At 41.3% G+C, this 14,612-nt stretch overlaps 1 protein-coding gene across 4 annotated transcripts in view; it reads left to right on the forward strand.

The window, feature by feature from the left end:
• Positions 1–12,324: 12,324 nt before the first annotated feature.
• Positions 12,325–14,612, forward strand: part of LOC115129557 (pre-mRNA-splicing factor CWC22 homolog) — a 46,776-nt gene continuing 44,488 nt past the window's right edge. For 2 of the 4 annotated variants that reach the window (XM_029660032.2, XM_029660043.2), the window contains exons 1-2: positions 12,325–12,431; positions 13,853–13,967. In XM_029660032.2, the coding sequence (XP_029515892.2) occupies positions 12,369–12,431; positions 13,853–13,967 (178 nt within the window). In that variant the 5' untranslated portion in view covers positions 12,325–12,368. Of the gene's footprint in view, positions 12,513–13,852; positions 13,968–14,612 lie in introns of all 4 variants that reach the window. The other 2 variants (XM_029660063.2, XM_029660052.2) reach the window with 2 other exon arrangements.

The raw sequence follows: 14,612 nt of genomic DNA on the forward strand, positions 1-14,612 counted from the left end.
CATTAGGAACACTGGAACATGAGATGTTATCTACACCTCCATTAGGATCACTGGAACATGATGTAATCTATACCTCCATTACGAACACTGGAACATGAGATGTAATCTACATCTCCATTAGGAACACTGGAACATGATGTAATCTGCAACTCCATTAGGAACACTGGAACATGATGGAATCTACACCTCCATTAGGAACACTGGAAAATGAGTTGTAATCTACACCTCCATTAGGAACACTGGAACATGATGGAATCTACACCTCCATTAGGAACACTGGAACATGAGCTGTAATCTACACCTCCATTAGGAACACTGGAACATGAGCTGTAATCTACACCTCCATTAGGAACACTGGAACATGAGATGTAATCTACACCTCCATTAGGAACACTGGAACATGATGGAATCTACACCTCCATTAGGAACACTGGAACATGATGTAATCTACACCTCCATTAGGAACACTGGAAAATGAGATGTAATCTACACCTCCATTAGGAACACTGGAACATGATGTAATCTACACCTCCATTCGGAACACTGGAACATGAGATGTAATCTACACCTCCATTAGGAACACTGGAACAGGAGATGTAATCTACACCTCCATTAGGAACACTGGAACATGAGATGTAATCTACACCTCCATTAGGAACACAGGAACATGATGTAATCTACACCTCCATTAGGAACACTGGAACTAGCGATGTAATCTACACCTCCATTAGGAACACTGGAACTAGAGATGTAATCTACACCTCCATTAGGAACACTGGAACATGAGATGTAATCTACACCTCCATTAGGAACACTGGAACTAGAGATGTAATCTACACCTCCATTAGGAACACTGGAACTAGAGATGTAATCTACACCTCCATTAGGATCACTGGAACATGATGTAATCTACACCTCCATTAGGAACACTGGAACATGATGTAATCTACACCTCCATTAGGAACACTGGAACTAGAGATGTAATCTACACCTCCATTAGGATCATTGGAAAATGAGATGTAATCGACACCTCCATTAGGAACACTGGAACATGAGATGTAATCTACACCTCCATTAGGAACACTGGAACATGAGATGTAATCTACACCTCCATTAGGAACACTGGAACTAGAGATGTAATCTACACCTCCATTAGGAACACTGGAACATGATGTAATCTACACCTCCATTAGGAACACTGGAAAATGAGATGTAATCGACACCTCCATTAGGAACACTGGAACATGAGATGTAATCTACACCTCCATTAGGAACACTGGAACAGAGATGTAATCTACACCTCCATTAGGAACACTGGAACATGATGTAATCTACACCTCCATTAGCAACACTGGGAAATGAGATGTAATCTACACCTCCATTAGGAACACTGGAACATGATGTAATCTACACCTCCATTAGGAACACTGGAACATGATGTAATCTATACCTCCATTACGAACACTGGAACATGAGATGTAATCTACAACTCCATTAGGAACACTGGAACATGATGGAATCTACACCTCCATTAGGAACACAGGAACATGATGTAATCTACACCTCCATTAGGAACACTGGAACTAGCGATGTAATCTACACCTCCATTAGGAACACTGGAACTAGAGATGTAATCTACACCTCCATTAGGAACACTGGAACTAGAGATGTAATCTACACCTCCATTAGGAACACTGGAACATGAGATGTAATCTACACCTCCATTAGGAACACTGGAACTAGAGATGTAATCTACACCTCCATTAGGAACACTGGAACATGATGTAATCTACACCTCCATTAGGAACACTGGAAAATGAGATGTAATCGACACCTCCATTAGGAACACTGGAACATGAGATGTAATCTACACCTCCATTAGGATCACTGGAACATGATGTAATCTATACCTCCATTACGAACACTGGAACATGAGATGTAATCTACACCTCCATTAGGAACACTGGAACATGATGTAATCTACAACTCCATTAGGAACACTGGAACATGATGGAATCTACACCTCCATTAGGAATACTGGAACATGATGTAATCTACACCTCCATTAGGAACACTGGAAAATGAGATGTAATCTACACCTCCATTAGGAACACTGGAACATGATGGAATCTACACCTCCATTAGGAACACTGGAACATTATGTAATCTACACCTCCATTAGGAACACTGGAACATGATGTAATCTACACCTCCATTCGGAAAACACTTGAACATGAGCTGTAATCTACACCTCCATTAGGAACACTGGAACATGATATGTAATCTACACCTCCATTAGGAACACAGGAACATGATGTAATCTACACCTCCATTAGGAACACTGGAACTAGCGATGTAATCTACACCTCCATTAGGAACACTGGAACATGAGATGTAATTGACACCTCCATTAGGAACACTGGAACATGATGTAATCTACAACTCCATTAGGATCACTGGAACATGATGGAATCTACACCTCCATTAGGAACACTGGAAAATGAGTTGTAATCTACACCTCCATTAGGAACACTGGAACATGATGGAATCTACACCTCCATTAGGAACACTGGAACATGAGCTGTAATCTACACCTCCATTAGGAACACTGGAACATGAGATGTAATCTACACCTCCATTAGGAACACTGGAACATGATGGAATCTACACCTCCATTAGGAACACTGGAACATGATGTAATCTACACCTCCATTAGGAACACTGGAAAATGAGATGTAATCTACACCTCCATTAGGAACACTGGAACATGATGTAATCTACACCTCCATTAGGAACACTGGAACATGATGTAATCTACACCTCCATTCGGAACACTGGAACATGAGATGTAATCTACACCTCCATTAGGAACACTGGAACAGGAGATGTAATCTACACCTCCATTAGGAACACTGGAACATGAGATGTAATCTACACCTCCATTAGGAACACAGGAACATGATGTAATCTACACCTCCATTAGGAACACTGGAACTAGCGATGTAATCTACACCTCCATTAGGAACACTGGAACTAGAGATGTAATCTACACCTCCATTAGGAACACTGGAACATGAGATGTAATCTACACCTCCATTAGGAACACTGGAACTAGAGATGTAATCTACACCTCCATTAGGAACACTGGAACTAGAGATGTAATCTACACCTCCATTAGGATCACTGGAACATGATGTAATCTACACCTCCATTAGGAACACTGGAACATGATGTAATCTACACCTCCATTAGGAACACTGGAACTAGAGATGTAATCTACACCTCCATTAGGATCATTGGAAAATGAGATGTAATCGACACCTCCATTAGGAACACTGGAACATGAGATGTAATCTACACCTCCATTAGGAACACTGGAACATGAGATGTAATCTACACCTCCATTAGGAACACTGGAACTAGAGATGTAATCTACACCTCCATTAGGAACACTGGAACATGATGTAATCTACACCTCCATTAGGAACACTGGAAAATGAGATGTAATCTACACCTCCATTAGGAACACTGGAACATGAGATGTAATCTACACCTCCATTAGGAACACTGGAACTAGAGATGTAATCTACACCTCCATTAGGAACACTGGAACATGATGTAATCTACACCTCCATTAGGAACACTGGGAAATGAGATGTAATCTACACCTCCATTAGGAACACTGGAACATGATGTAATCTACACCTCCATTAGGAACACTGGAACATGATGTAATCTATACCTCCATTACGAACACTGGAACATGAGATGTAATCTACAACTCCATTAGGAACACTGGAACATGATGGAATCTACACCTCCATTAGGAACACAGGAACATGATGTAATCTACACCTCCATTAGGAACACTGGAACTAGCGATGTAATCTACACCTCCATTAGGAACACTGGAACTAGAGATGTAATCTACACCTCCATTAGGAACACTGGAACATGAGATGTAATCTACACCTCCATTAGGAACACTGGAACTAGAGATGTAATCTACACCTCCATTAGGAACACTGGAACATGATGTAATCTACACCTCCATTAGGAACACTGGAAAATGAGATGTAATCGACACCTCCATTAGGAACACTGGAACATGAGATGTAATCTACACCTCCATTAGGATCACTGGAACATGATGTAATCTATACCTCCATTACGAACACTGGAACATGAGATGTAATCTACACCTCCATTAGGAACACTGGAACATGATGTAATCTACAACTCCATTAGGAACACTGGAACATGATGGAATCTACACCTCCATTAGGAATACTGGAACATGATGTAATCTACACCTCCATTAGGAACACTGGAAAATGAGATGTAATCTACACCTCCATTAGGAACACTGGAACATGATGGAATCTACACCTCCATTAGGAACACTGGAACATTATGTAATCTACACCTCCATTAGGAACACTGGAACATGATGTAATCTACACCTCCATTCGGAAAACACTTGAACATGAGCTGTAATCTACACCTCCATTAGGAACACTGGAACATGATATGTAATCTACACCTCCATTAGGAACACAGGAACATGATGTAATCTACACCTCCATTAGGAACACTGGAACTAGCGATGTAATCTACACCTCCATTAGGAACACTGGAACATGAGATGTAATCGACACCTCCATTAGGAACACTGGAACATGAGATGTTATCTACACCTCCATTAGGATCACTGGAACATGATGTAATCTATACCTCCATTACGAACACTGGAACATGAGATGTAATCTACATCTCCATTAGGAACACTGGAACATGATGTAATCTACAACTCCATTAGGAACACTGGAACATGATGGAATCTACACCTCCATTAGGAACACTGGAAAATGAGATGTAATCTACACCTCCATTAGGAACACTGGAACATGAGATGTAATCTACACCTCCATTAGGAACACTGGAACATGATGGAATCTACACCTCCATTAGGAACACTGGAACATGATGTAATCTACACCTCCATTAGGAACACTGGAAAATGAGATGTAATCTACACCTCCATTAGGAACACTGGAACATGATGGAATCTACACCTCCATTAGGAACACTGGAACATGATGTAATCTACACCTCCATTAGGAACACTGGAACATGATGTAATCTACACCTCCATTCGGAACACTTGAACATGAGCTGTAATTTTTTTATTTTATTTATTTCACCTTTATTTAACCAGGTAAGCAAGTTGAGAACAAGTTCTCATTTACAATTGCGACCTGGCCAAGATAAAGCAAAGCAGTTCGACACATACAACGACACAGAGTTACACATGGAGTAAAACAAACATACAGTCAATAAAACAGTAAAAAAAAAAAAAAAAAAAAACAAGTCTATATACAATGTGAGCAAATTAGGTGAGAAGGGATGTAAAGGCAAAAAAGGCCATGGTGGCAAAGTAAATACAATATAGCAAGTAAAACACTGGAATGGTAGTATTGCAATGGAAGAATGTGCAAAGTAGAAATAAAAATAATGGGGTGCAAAGGAGCAAAATAAATAAATAAATTAAATACAGTTGGGAAAGAGGTAGTTGTTTGGGCTAAATTATAGGTGGGCTATGTACAGGTGCAGTAATCTGTAAGATGCTCTGACAGTTGGTGCTTAAAGCTAGTGAGGGAGATAAGTGTTTCCAATTTAAGAGATTTTTGTAGTTCGTTCCAGTCATTGGCAGCAGAGAACTGGAAGGAGAGGCGGCCAAAGAAAGAATTGGTTTTGGGGGTGACTAGAGAGATATACCTGCTGGAGCGTGTGCTACAGGTGGGAGATGCTATGGTGACCAGCGAGCTGAGATAAGGGGGACTTTACCTAGCAGGGTCTTGTAGATGACATGGAGCCAGTGGGTTTGGCGACGAGTATGAAGCGAGGGCCAGCCAACGAGAGCGTACAGGTCGCAATGGTGGGTAGTATATGGGGCTTTGGTGACAAAACGGATAGCACTGTGATAGACTGCATCCAATTTGTTGAGTAGGGTATTGGAGGCTATTTTGTAAACGACATCGCCAAAGTCGAGGATTGGTAGGATGGTCAATTTTACAAGGGTATGTTTGGCAGCATGAGTGAAGGATGCTTTGTTGCGAAATAGGAAGCCAATTCTAGATTTAACTTTGGATTGGAGATGTTTGATATGGGTCTGGAAGGAGAGTTTACAGTCTAACCAGACACCTAAGTATTTGTAGTTGTCCACGTATTCTAAGTCAGAGCCGTCCAGAGTAGTGATGTTGGACAGGCAGGTAGGTGCAGGTAGCGATCGGTTGAAGAGCATGCATTTAGTTTTACTTGTATTTAAGAGCAATTGGAGGCCACGGAAGGAGAGTTGTATGGCATTGAAGCTTGCCTGGAGGGTTGTTAACACAGTGTCCAAAGAAGGGCCGGAAGTATACAGAATGGTGTCGTCTGCATAGAGGTGGATCAGAGACTCACCAGCAGCAAGAGCGACCTCATTGATGTATACAGAGAAGAGAGTCGGTCCAAGAATTGAACCCTGTGGCACCCCCATAGAGACTGCCAGAGGTCCGGACAGCAGACCCTCCGATTTGACACACTGAACTCTATCAGAGAAGTAGTTGGTGAACCAGGCGAGGCAATCATTTGAGAAACCAAGGCTGTCGAGTCTGCCGATGAGGATGTGGTGGTTGACAGAGTCGAAAGCCTTGGCCAGATCAATGAATACGGCTGCACAGTAATGTTTCTTATCGATGGCGGTTAAGATATCGTTTAGGACCTTGAGCGTGGCTGAGGTGCACCCATGACCAGCTCTGAAACCAGATTGCATAGCAGAGAAGGTATGGTGAGATTCGAAATGGTCGGTAATCTGTTTGTTGACTTGGCTTTCGAAGACCTTAGAAAGGCATGGTAGGATAGATATAGGTCTGTAGCAGTTTGGGTCAAGAGTGTCCCCCCCTTTGAAGAGGGGGATGACCGCAGCTGCTTTCCAATCTTTGGGAATCTCAGATGACACGAAAGAGAGGTTGAACAGGCTAGTAATAGGGGTGGCAACAATTTCGGCAGGTAATTTTAGAAAGAAAGGGTCCAGATTGTCTAGCCCGGCTGATTTGTAGGGGTCCAGATTTTTCAGCTCTTTCAGAACTTCAGCTGAATGGATTTGGGAGAAGGAGAAATGGGGAAGGCTTGGGCGAGTTGCTGTTGGGGGTGCAGTGCTGTTGACCGGGGTAGGAGTTGCCAGGTGGAAAGCATGGCCAGCCGTAGAAAAATGCTTATTGAAATTCTCAATTATGGTGGATTTATCAGTGGTGACAGTGTTTCCTATCTTCAGTGCAGTGGGCAGCTGGGAGGAGGTGTTCTTATTCTCCATGGACTTTACAGTGTCCCAGAACTTTTTAGAGTTAGTGTTGCAGGAAGCAAATTTCTGCTTGAAAAAGCTAGCCTTGGCTAGCCTTGATGTAATCTACACCTCCATTAGGAACACAGGAACATTATGTAATCTACACCTCCATTAGGAACACTGGAACATGAGATGTAATCTATACCTCCATTAGGAACACTGGAACATGAGATGTAATCTACACCTCCATTAGGAACACTGGAACAGGAGATGTAATCTACACCTCCATTAGGAACACTGGAACATGAGATGTAATCTACACCTCCATTAGGAACACAGGAACATTATGTAATCTACACCTCCATTAGGAACACTGGAACTAGCGATGTAATCTACACCTCCATTAGGAACACTGGAACTAGAGATGTAATCTACACCTCCATTAGGAACACTGGAACATGAGATGTAATCTACACCTCCATTAGGAACACTGGAACTAGAGATGTAATCTACACCTCCATTAGGAACACTGGAACTAGAGATGTAATCTACACCTCCATTAGGATCACTGGAACATGATGTAATCTACACCTCCATTAGGAACACTGGAACATGATGTAATCTACACCTCCATTAGGAACACTGGAACTAGAGATGTAATCTACACCTCCATTAGGAACACTGGAACTAGAGATGTAATCTAAACCTCCGTTAGGATGATAGAAACCCTCATTATTTCCTTTAATGATTTTCTATTATGTAATTCTTTCTATACAGCCTATACTTTCTCCTTCTGAACTTTTAATGCCAGTGGGGCTGGTGTGGCTTTCTGACAATGATCAAGAGCAGCTGCTCACCGATTTGACAGCGCCAGCGCAGTTACACCTCCAACGCCGCCAAAACATCAGCTATGCGGGTGTCGGCTATTGCCAGGCAACGCTTGATCTTATTGAATCTAGGCTTTAATCTGTGTCCAGACCACTGGCCCCTTATGTTGAAATTATACATTTGGCTAGACACATCTTGGTCAACTTGTCATAGTTCAAAACAGTCATTTAAAGAGGTTCTCTATCACATTCATCAAGGGACAATTCAGTCAGTGGGAAATAACCCAGAGAGTATAGGTAGACTACGTTGGTATGCCATACACACAATTCAATTCATTCAAAAAGGTTACCAAGGTTGGGAAATTGTCAGATCTCATGCTTCTCAAACAAAGCTTTCTCAGATGCAAATCACTGAGCAGCTCCAGTGTGACTAGCTCTGAATATGCGATCAGATCCACTGCCTCTCTTCATTGGACTTCTACTACTCGCACACATAAACACACGCACACACACACACACACACACACACACACACACACACACACGCACACGCACACACACACACACACACACACACACACACACACACACACACACACACTCACAATTTTCACAGAGGTCACAGTTAGCACCTTCTCTTCATGCATTCAGTTTAAATTGAAATGCTTCTCTTTCATACAGTAAACAGCAGAGCAGAAACACCTCTCCCTCCATTAGATCTCCAAGCCCCTGAGGAATAGTCTGCCCTGATAGAACCAACAGTCATATTCTGTATTACACCATTGATTTACTTTGCAGGGCTCACCTCTTGTATGCCTGTAGTCTATTGCTCTGTGACACATACACACACTCACTCACACACACAAGCATTTAAAATCAAATTTTACTTGTCACATACACGTGTTTAGCAGATGTTATTACGGGTGTAGCGAAATGCTAGGCACACTCAGGCACACTCACACACAGCTGTGTATCTAATGAAGCTGACCAGGTATAAGGCCCATGCTAGGACCAATAATAACACAGCTTTCCCCTCTCGCTGAAGTGCCCTGCCTCTGGTCCCCAGATTAGCATGGTGAATTCTCTCTGCAAGAATTGGAACTTGTCCCAAATGGCACCCCATTCCCTATTTAGTGTGAACCAAAATCAGATTTTTTATTTGAGGAAGGGGGATGGAATGAAGTGCATCTTTAAATTACAGTACTTCTATGAATTAACCATTAGAGCAGAGCACTGTGCCGTCTGTTGGAGCTGGGCTATTCATCACCTCCACGAGGAGATCTGAACAGGCAATAGAGACCATGCTGAATAGCCCTATCATGTCTCTTGTTCTATCATGGGGTGGGAAATATGAAGATATGAAGAGATAAAAAACACAGTTTTACCTTCACTCTTCATATTCAAATGTTCAACAAATCAATCAAATGTTCAGCACTACACTTTTGGCCTTCTGGGAGACATACTGTACAAACATATGAGAGTAAGAGCAAGGAAGGATGGACGGATAGACAGAGACACAGTGCTTGAACATAGTATGATTACTAGCCAGGTCCTCTAATGCTCCCATACACACTCAGCTAAATCAATTGGCTGGAACGGTGTTATTCATTAGTTCCATGACCTTTCAGCCCCTGTCCCCTCAACCAGAGACCAAGGAGGAACTGTCCTGCTGGTGCTTTTGTTTGTGTGTGTGTGTGTGTGTGTGTGTGTGTGTGTGTGTGTGTGTGTGTGTGTGTGTGTGTGTGTGTGTGTGTGTGTGTGTGTGTGTGTGTGTGGACATGTTTAACTATACTTATGGGGACCAGAAGTCTTCAGAATGATATAGAACAAGGACAATTTGAACAAGTAGGGACATTTTGCCGTTCCCCACAAGGAATATTGGTATTTTAGGCTTAGGTTTAGGTTTATGGTTACAATTAGGGTTAAGGTTAGAATTAAGGTTAGGGTTCACGGTTAGTTTTAGGGGTTTGGGGTTGTGTGTGTGTGTGTGTGTGTGTGTGTGTGTGTGTGTGTGTGTGTGTGTGTGTGTGTGTGTGTGTGTGTGTGTGTGTGTGTGTGTGTGTGTGTGTGTATATATAGCCTGATCCCCACATGATCATGAGCCAGAGGTTTATTTGGGTATTTACACTCAAGTGCACTGCATGCCTCACTGAAGCCTACCGGTCGACAGAACACTTCACATGCAAATGTCTTGTTAGTCACTATATTTGCATCAGGAAATTATCTTTCCTTTAGATCAGGGGTGTCAAACTCATTCCACAAAGCGTCGAGTGTCTGTGGGTTTTCGTTTTTTCCTTTCAGTTAAGACCCAGACAACAAGGTGAAGGCAGTTCCTTACTTATAAGTGACCTTAATTCATCAATCAAGTACAAGGGTGGAGCGAGAACCCGCAGACACTCGGCCCTCCATGGATTGAGTTTGACACATTTGCTTTAGATTAATAAAGTAAAGATAGAGACATGCTAGATCATTTGCTGAGCATACCTCGATCGACAGTAGTACACTATAGACGAGTCTCTTTTATGATCGATACTAGTATGTTATCCATTGTCTGCTGGTCTCTTTATTACTCCCAGTCACAGAACATTGATTTTTCCTTTTCTCCACTGTGTATCATCATGGTAAATATTGAAACAGAAGTGGATTATTAAATACACTGTAATGAAGCCATCAGATTCAGAATTTAAACACACAGTATGTTGTCTGAATAAGATCAAATGCGACATATGATGTCACCACTAAGTAATGTAGAATGAACCTGACAGCTATGAAATTTCAAATGACTGAGGACGTTTAGTCTTGATTTATGGCACAGAGGTAATGTCAGCGTTTCCCTTTGACCAGTAGATGGCAGTGTTGTATCATCAATGCCTCGTGCTTACAGCTCAATGACTAGAATTTTGGAAGGACAGGCTTAGTAAAGTGTAGTGTATTTTGTATTACTGTGTATTACATTTTGTAAATCTAATTGCAAAATATACTTAAGTATCAAAAGTAAAAGTATAAATAATTTGAAATTATATAAGAAAACCAGATGGCACAATTTTCTTGTTTTTTAAATTTACGGTTAGCCAGGGGCACACTACAACACGCAGACATTATTTAGAAACAAAGCATTTGTGTTCAGTCAGTCCACCAGATCAGAGGCAGTAAGGATGACCAGTAGGGATGTTCTCTTGATAAGTGAGGGAATTGGAAGGTAAGTGAAGTAAAAGTAGTCAAAAATATAAATAGTAAAGTACAGATACCTAAATGTACTTTTTTACTTTCTACTTAAGTTATACATTCAACTATTTTTATTTAAGTACTTTACACCACTGTCTAATCGGGAGTAGGGCCTATTGCCTACAATAGAACATCATGCATTTAAGTGTTTGAACTTCTAACGCGGCTGCATGGGATTTGTCATATATAAAGTTGCTTGGTTTCGTTGCACCCAATGGCAGTGTAGGGCGATAAGGTAGCACAAGGAGCCGCTTGTGGATTTCACAGCTCTTTAACGCAGCTCCACTGCCATAACAACCTCTATGCAGGTGTCGGCCAAAGCTCATCTGATTTAATCGAGCCCTAGAACTTTCAGATGGATTTTTTTCCTCTGTTTGCATGGATGTTGTTATATGTTTGGATCCTGTTGTCATTCACTCAGAATCAGTCAGTTGCCATACCCACTCATTACCGTGGGACCCTAGAAGCTGTATGTGTGCGTGTAACATTTCAGTTTGTCATTAACAAACATGTTTCTATATTTCAACCAATTCTTTGAATTACTTTTGAAAATATGTGGCTCTCAGAGTATGTCAGAGTATGTCAATATAATTATATTAGGTCATATGCAGTCCACAAGAAACAGATAACTGATCATTTAGAACAACACTTATATATGTTATGATTATGCTACCATAATTGTTCCATTAATTCAAGTGATCTTAAATTCACCAATGGAGACCATAGTGGTTGTTTAGAATGTCTCCAATTAAGATCCAGTAATAACGTTTAGTATCTTCAAGCATCGTCATATCTACGCTAATCATGCAGGGCACGCGTTACATTGTAATATACAATGTACATACCGCAAAATACTTTGCTGTTTGATTTGTTGTCTTCCAAATAGCACCACACCAGTGAGTCTCTGTGATTTAGCGTCTACGTGTATGTCCGCTCTTTTTGGGCCTTACTGGTATCCGTAGCAATACTTGCGGAAGAGGATAAGGGAGAAAATGGCTACAGAGACAATCGACAACGATGTAGCAGTGGAGCTAAGCCCTAATTCTAAAGAAGAGGTAGCTAAGAAGTTTGTACCCATATATAATAACTCGAACAAAAAAATCCCATAAAGGAATACAACAGTATTAGTTATTAAGGTAGTTCTAAGTTTAAAAAATATTTGAAATGCTACTTACAGCGGGCCTTTTCTACTGCCGGCTAGACAGGCTAGTAAAGTTAGCTAGCTTGCTGCACTTCTCACATGGAAGAAAGCGCCTTTGCAGCTAACGCTATAGAGTAGAAACGAAGTGTTCACTGCTGTTTCGATGTACCTAGGTACTAGCTAGATAACTTCACTGACAAACGAACTTTGATGTGTGAATGTCGGATCAAATAAAATCGCTAGCATCAGCTATTTGGATAGCTAACGTCAAGTCATATCAACGTTAGCTGACCAAGTTAGCTAGCTACGCCACATCAAACATGATAACATAAATTTGGGACGCTGGATTGCAACAGGCTAGCTAACAATATATATTTAGTCAATATCTTGCTAAACGTGGTCAGTGTTGATAGACAACGTTTCGCTCGCAAATGTGTATTCTGTACACATTGGCAGAGAAACATGGCAGTGTCTACCTCAAATCAAATTGTATTTGTCACATGCGCCGAATACACAGGTGTAGACTTTACAGTGAAATGCTTACTTAACAAGCCCTTAACCAACAAAAATAAGAAAATACAAAAAAAGGAGAAGATGAACAAATAATTAAAGAGCAGCTGTAAATACAGCCTATCTGCTGACTGGCATCTCCATGTAAAACGTTCAAAGTCAGATTCCCAGCAGCTTGCTGAAGATGTTTAACCTTAGATCAAAGTTTGTCCTGGAATCTTGGAGAATAAACAAAACGTGTAATTTCATGAAGCATTTAATTTCTGTAGAGGAAGGCATACAGCAGCTAAGTGTAGCCTCGGGTTGTGGCTTTTAGAGCTACCCTTTTCTTAACCTCCCTACTGTATCCAGCACCCATGACCTCATAACTAACAACTGCAGCATAATTTGGCTTCCTTCAGGTTTGTTATAAACTGTGCATGTGTTTATAGAACCTCTCCACTTCAGCCTCTGATTTCAGTTTCCTTCCAACAGTGGTAGCCAGTGCCTAGTGGCCTATGACATGATCTCAGTAATCATATTGTTGCCTGCTCATGTGTATTTAATGTCTCTTCCCTAGGAGGTGTTTGTTGTTCACGGAGCAGCTTGCATTATTTGTTTCCATGCCCTTTGCTTTCATACACCATAACATCAAGCTTCAGTTAAGATAGCCATCCTTCCAAGTAGGCTAAACCAGCTATGTTTTTCCTAGCCACCGTGCTTCTACACCTGCATTGCTTGCTGTTTGGGGTTTTAGGCTGGGTTTCTGTACAGCACTTTGAGATATCAGTTGATATACGAATGGCTATATAAATACATTTGATTTGTCCTTTGTTCCTCCTTCAGTCTCCCAGGACCAGTGGCATGGATCAGCCCCGGAGGAGCAGGAGTAGGAGTGGCAGCAGGAGTCTGTCCGAGGAAGGAGGGAGAGAGAACAATGTGGCACAGCAGAAGAGCAATGGTGAGTGGAAATGACTATTTCCTCAGAAAAAGGCTTTGCTACCTGAAGATAATTTGCCCTGCTAGATCCACATCTGTAATGGACCTAGATGTTTAGAAAGTTACATTTATTCTAAAATGTACACTACTGTTAAAACGTTTGGGGTCACTTGTGAGGACTTGAGGCATCTGGTTCTCAAACTAGACACTCTAATGTACTTGTCCTCTTGCTCAGTTGTGCACCGGGTCCTCCCACTCCTCTTTCTATTCTGGTTAGAGACAGTTTGTGCTGTTCTGTGAAGGGAGTAGTACACAATGTTGTATGAGATCTTCAGTTTCTTGGTAATTTCAATCATGGAATCGCCTTAAATTCTCAGAACAAGTTTCAGAAGAAAGTCCTTTGTTTCTGACCATTTTGAGCCTGTAATCGAACCCACAAATCTTGATGCTCCAGATACTCAACTAGTATAAAGAAGGTCAGTTTGATTGCTTCTTTAATCAGAACAACAGTTTTCAGCTGTGCTAACATAATTGCAAAAAAGGTTTTCTAATGCTCAATTAGCCTTCTAAAATGATAAACTTGGGTTAGCTAACACAACGTGCCCGTTGGAACACAGGAGTGATGATTGCTGATAATGGGCCTCTGTACACCTATGTAGATATTCCA

The sequence above is a fragment of the Oncorhynchus nerka genome, linkage group LG1 (genome assembly GCF_034236695.1).
Source record: "Oncorhynchus nerka isolate Pitt River linkage group LG1, Oner_Uvic_2.0, whole genome shotgun sequence".
Lineage (NCBI taxonomy): Eukaryota > Metazoa > Chordata > Actinopteri > Salmoniformes > Salmonidae > Oncorhynchus > Oncorhynchus nerka.